Genomic DNA, 5559 nt, shown 5'->3' with positions numbered 1-5559 from the left:
CTGCATTCGTCAAAGAGAGTAGGGCACTGTACAATTCCGCTCAAAACAAAAGACCCACAAGCTCTTCTCAAAGACGGATTCCAGAACATATAACATCACCACCAGGATTATTAAAGACTCCTCTTAGCTATACATATATTTTTCAATTGAAAACCCTTCCTTGTCATTTCTCCTGCTTCCCCCTGCTGCTTCCTCCCCCAACACACACACACACACACACACACACACACACACACACACTCACATACACACACACACTCCAAAAGTTCACTAGACCATATCATCTGGCTGCCAAATTCTTACCATAATCACCTTCTTCCTGGCTGGTGTTTAAAGAGGAACTGGAAAAACCCATATTCTTGAGACAGGTGTATGAAAAAGACACGTAAAACAACACACATTTCTATACAGGATTCTCTCTCCATGCCGTCACCCCCACCATCCCAAGAATATATATTTATTTGGGGGAAACTATGTATGCAGAAATTGGAATTCTTTTAAACCATGCATGTCATTTAAGAATATATATGGATGTTGATTTGCAGGCTTCTAGTTTAAATCACCAGTGCTTCAAAATCCAGTGATCTTTCGAGTGAATGAAAGAACCCATAGCTTTTAGATGGACACATGACACAAAGAGCCACTTTCAGCAATGAGCAGAATGCAGCGGCCGGCTCTGTCTTAAAGGGCAACCTCTGTCAAGCGCCTCTGCTAAGTCCCATCCCGGCTGCCTGCCTTCTAAGGGCACACCTGGCCACACCTGATGTCCCTGGCACTCCCTGTGGTTGGCTTTGGCTCTCACCCAAAGTTGCCCCCGATTTCTATTGAAAAGCAGTCTTGCCTATAGAAAAGGAGTCCTTTTACAACAGGCCGATCGTGACGCCTCTGAGTAGCACTATATCCCACACCCTTTATTTGATGTTTTATGTCAAATGTAGTAAATACTGGCCAGGCGTTAGCCAACCACCGTCCAGGCTGTGCCCGTGGGCCGCCCAAGTCTAGAGACGTCCATGATGAGACTGCAGGATGGAGACCAACTACCCACTGTGGACATTCCTCCTGGGGCCCGTCAGGTGCCACTCAACCTGCTCTAACCACTGGCTGGTCTGCTCCCTCCCCAGTGCTGGCTCCTGTCTGGGAAGGGGCTGGGCAGTGATGGGCAATCCCCCCACACCCCACCTGCCCCGCCATCACTCTGTTTACTGCTCTGCCATTTTGGGGCCTCCTGCTTGTTTTGAACAAACTGCTTTGCCTCCATGAAAGCCATCAACGAAGAACTCAAAATGTGTCTCATCGCTCTGGCCTCTCAAAGCACCAACATCATTTTAACCAACAATCTCTTGGAAAGATCCCTACAAAAGCAGAATCATTCAAAAGTGGAACTTACTGCTGTAATGAATGTAAATGTAATTCTGATTCATTCATTTATAAGTTGTCATTTGCTGTGGACATATGTTAAAACAGTATAACTGCAATGTGCTCTTATCAGGACACAAGAGAGTTTTTTTTTTCTTGGCACCCAAAGGTCACTAAAGGGAGAAGAGAGCATGACTCGTAGAAAGACACTGGACCAGGGTTCAGGAGACCCAGATACAGCCCGCACTGCTGCTCACTTGCTGGGTGACTCAGGGTGAGTCACCTGTCTCTGCTCCCTCTGCAAAATGGGGAATGATCTCTGCCCCGTTCTCTCACCCAGCTGAGGTCTAAAGTGACGGCATGCAGGGGAGCGTGGAAGGGAGGGAGTGTACAAGCTCTGGGTCTCATGTGGACGCTGGCTCTCTTTCAAGGCCTGACCACACTGTCCCAGCCTGTCACTCAGGTGGTTTTCTATTCCCGAGGCACTAGGAAGACTTTATCTCCCCTTGCCGCTCTCAACTGTATCACGCATCCAGTGGGTCTTTACTTGGAATGAAAATTATTTTTAAGGATCATTATGGTTAAAGGATTCCAAATTTTCCGTTGCTTTTTTTAGGCCCCAGGTTTCACAGATGCAGAGGAAAAAAAAAAAAAAGCTAATTGAGGTTCAGGCAGCCAGTCTTGGAGATGTCAAATCAGGAGACATCACTTGGAAACAAAGACGCAGTCCTAGCTCTTAAATCCTCCAGCAGCACGACGGGGCTGGGGTGTTTGTGAGGCAAGGGTTATGCCCTGCCTGCACTTGGCTTCAGATCACGCCAACCAAAGGGCATCAGTGCTGAGACTGGAGCTGGACGTCCTAAAAAATGAGGGCTTGGCTCAAGGGAAACTGGGATGAATTCAGCGGGTCATTCTCCTTATATCCCGAGGCTGTTAGACAGGGCTAGCCTCTCGACAGACTGTTTAGGTTGTCCCCAGGCCTTTTTTTTTTTTTTTTTAAAGAAAGTAAATGAAGAAACCTTAAGACCTTTAGAGAAAAGCAGAAGGAACTGAAAGTCCAGGGCTTTTGTAAAGGTGTGCTTTCCCTGCTGAGCCCAACTTAGCTTCTCCTTTAGAGGAGCCCCTACTGCTCTTAGCTCCTGGGCTGCATGGTGTAAAGCTGGCTGGGGCCACATAGTGTGGGGCTCTCAGCTCCTCACCTACTGCCTACAAGGGCTCACCAAAGTCTTCCACGGTTGGTGAGCGGGGGTCATGGGTCTCAACTGCACAGGGACACAGCAGCCCACCGTGGTAATGGCTCTACTGCTGCCACTAGTTTCTCCAGTCACTGCCCGGAATGTGCAAGTGGCTTTGGCAACTCTACCCTCCGATGAATACGTCACCTGAGCATGTTCCAGTCAGTCAAGACAGCTCCTTCTGGAGGAATAAGCTGCCACATAGACAGGGGTGGTGGGCATCAGAAGACCCAAGCTGAGGTTTCAGAATCCCAGTGTCTGCTGCTCCTGGGCAGGTGGACTGGCCTAGCCTGAGAAGAATCCTCTTTAGCCCACTGCTGGGCCACAAAGCCAACTCACGGCCAGCCCAGCTCTCTGATCTCCAGGTCAGTAGAGCTGCTACCACTGTCCTGAGAGCCATCTGGAGCTCCAGGGAAAGGGCAGGGCCAGCAGCGCCCAGTCACAAATCAGCAGGAGGGCTGACCACGCTTTCCATTTCCATCTGCCACCAGCCCAGTGAACTCCACCACAGCTGCCCCACTCAGCCTGCGGGTCTCCCCTACACGTCCTGGTGCTTTCCCCATCCTAAATAAGACCTCCCTGCTCAGGGAGATGGTCTCAGCTACACGAAAGAGAGCAGCAGGACTTGTAAAGTCACCCTGGGGCCCGGGTCACATCCGTGTGTACCCTACCCACCTCCTCAGGCTATTTTATTGTTTATCTGAACAACCCAGCAGGGAGCAATTCTGATGTGTGAGAAAATCCTTCTAGAGGGGGAAGTTCTCTTAGTGGTTCTCAAAGCAGGTAAGGGGGCAGCAAAGCCTCCCCCTCCTTCAAAGGGATTTAGAAATGCCGACGGCCAGGGATTCAGACCATCTTGCCATGCATGGGGCAAATGAAATGTCCACTGGCCCCACTGAGAAACTCAGTAAGAGAGAAGAGGTCCATGGCTCTGGTCCCTTCCTTAGCAGGAACAGGGGGAGGCAGACCTGGGCAGAACTCCTCTAAGGCCAAGGCTCAGCCACTTTGAGCCCACTCCTTCCCTCATGGGCCTGTGTGATTTCTTTTTCAATTGTCTAAACCCAACAGAGGATCCCACCCTAGATCCCAAGCCCTGGGCAGCCCCTATACCAGGGACAGTCAGTGGTCCTAGAATCCCTAGGCCACAGGCCTCACTCCTGGAAAGGAAGAGTGATCTCAGTGTCAGAGGCCCCCAGGGGCAGAGCACCATGGATGGGCTGCTGGGAGGGTGGGGCCTCAGACCAGCTCCTGCTGCTTCCACCGCCACCCTCCTGGCCCCAGGGCCACCTGAGCCAACCCACGAGTCTGTCCACAAGGTCACATACATGCCTGATAACGACCCAGTGCACCAGGGCGGTGGACTGTCCAGCAGGGGCTTGATGGGGGATGTTATGAAAACACTAAATTCTGTTTGTACGTTTAAATGAACAAATATTTATTAAGCACCTACTTTGTGCCAGGCACTGTGCTAGGCACCCTCGCTGCATGCTGTCCCCACAGCACAGTAACCTGCTCAGGAATTAAAACCAAGAAAAGGAACATTGTCGCAACCCTACAAACTGGGGGCGGGTGGAAGTGGGCGGAGTGGATGCAGGCGATTTCCCTGCCAGAAAACGCCTCCACCAGAAGTGTGTTTTCTCTCTTGGGACAAGTCTCTACTAAGTGGTTGCTTTAAAGCATCTCTGTATACACTGAGAGGAAAACTGCTATCACCACGCCCCACGCATTGGTGCCTGGTGAACATTCGAATACTCTGAACGCTACTCAAAAAAAAAGGAGTTGGAAAGGGTATTCATACTTGAATTAGAAAATACTTTTCCAGTTCATATGGTTGCAACAGCCCTTAAGAAAGTTATAAACATCCCTGCTCTGACTGCGTAAATGTTTAAGGTAGACCTAGTTCTGGATTCCTGAGTCAGAATCGTCCAGTTGTCCATGACCTCGCAAGGCCAGAGAAGCAAGGGGAGGTTTCTATTCTGGAGAGGAGAGAGTGGACGGCACCCCTGGTTTGGAAACATGACAAACCGCGCCTGCATTTACAGAAGCCACGCGAACGGGAGGACGTCCTAGTGCTACTCTGTGTCACACACACCCTGGGGACTCACGCGCAGCCCTAGTTGTCGGCGCCCAGCTTGGAGAGGCCCCGGCGGAAGTTGTGCAGGTCATCGATCTTCCCGTCCAGCACCTCCAAGAAGCTCTTCAGCTCCACCTTCAGGTGGCGCTGGCGGTACTTGCTCTCCTCCATGTCCGTCTTCAGGGAGCGCACTTTGTCTTCCAGGTTCTGATTGTCTCTCTCTGCCGCCTGAAGCAAAGCGAGAGAGAAAGAAGGGTCTGGGGACAGAGCGGGAGGAGCCCCGCTGAGACCTGAGACAGCCAGACTGTCCGTCCCCCTCGGGCGGGCCTGCCTCCCTGGAGGTGTTACATGTCCTGCCCCCACCCCCCTGGCATCAGGTGTGTGCCCCTCCTTCCTGCTGTTCTCTGGCAGAGGTACCAACGGCCAGCATCTCGCCTTAATACGATGCCCCCACAGAGAACACAGAACTCAGCATCCTGCCCAAGGGAGCCTGGTGCTAAGTGATGCTTTCACAAAGTGCCCAGCAGAGGAAGCCTGAAATCCCAGCACATGGGGTTTTCAGCCCCAAGCCCAGGGTGGTCAGCAGAGGCCCCCTTTGGGTTCCATTCTGGGAGAGAGTGAGAAATAGCACAAATGGAAGAGTGACTTGTTTCTCCCGGTTCCACTGAGAAGGCGAGGCCTCCTTGGCCCCAGGCCAGCCTCTGGCCGTCAGCGAGGGAGGACTGGCCATGCCAGACGCAGGGACAGTAGGTCTGTGCTCTGTCCGTCCCGTGGTGTTGCCATGGAGACGTTGAAGCTCCCAATGGCGGGACCGCTGTGAGTCCAAATAAGAGCTTTCATCTTACGGGCACAAAATGAGAATTTTTGAATGGGTGTACAAGAACCAGTTACTAA

At 51.6% G+C, this 5559-nt stretch overlaps 1 protein-coding gene across 6 annotated transcripts in view; it reads right to left on the bottom strand.

Annotated features, from left to right (window-relative positions):
• Positions 1 to 5559, bottom strand: part of HOMER2 (homer scaffold protein 2) — a 117558-nt gene that overhangs the window by 24783 nt on the left and 87216 nt on the right. For 4 of the 6 annotated variants that reach the window (XM_089906724.1, XM_089906720.1, XM_089906721.1 and 1 more), the window contains one exon: positions 304 to 4893. In XM_089906724.1, coding sequence (XP_089762850.1) covers positions 4705 to 4893 — 189 coding nt within the window. In that variant the 3' untranslated portion in view covers positions 304 to 4704. The remainder of the gene's footprint in view (positions 1 to 303; positions 4894 to 5559) is intronic. The other 2 variants (XM_089906723.1, XM_089906722.1) reach the window with 2 other exon arrangements.

The sequence above is a fragment of the Delphinapterus leucas genome, chromosome 2 (assembly GCF_059928025.1).
Source record: "Delphinapterus leucas isolate spDelLeu-1000000601 "Yukka" chromosome 2, BTC_Dleu_Yukka2, whole genome shotgun sequence".
In the NCBI taxonomy this organism is placed as follows: domain Eukaryota; kingdom Metazoa; phylum Chordata; class Mammalia; order Artiodactyla; family Monodontidae; genus Delphinapterus; species Delphinapterus leucas.
Note: the sequence above shows the minus strand (reverse complement) of the source record. Positions and strands in the feature narration are given on the sequence as shown.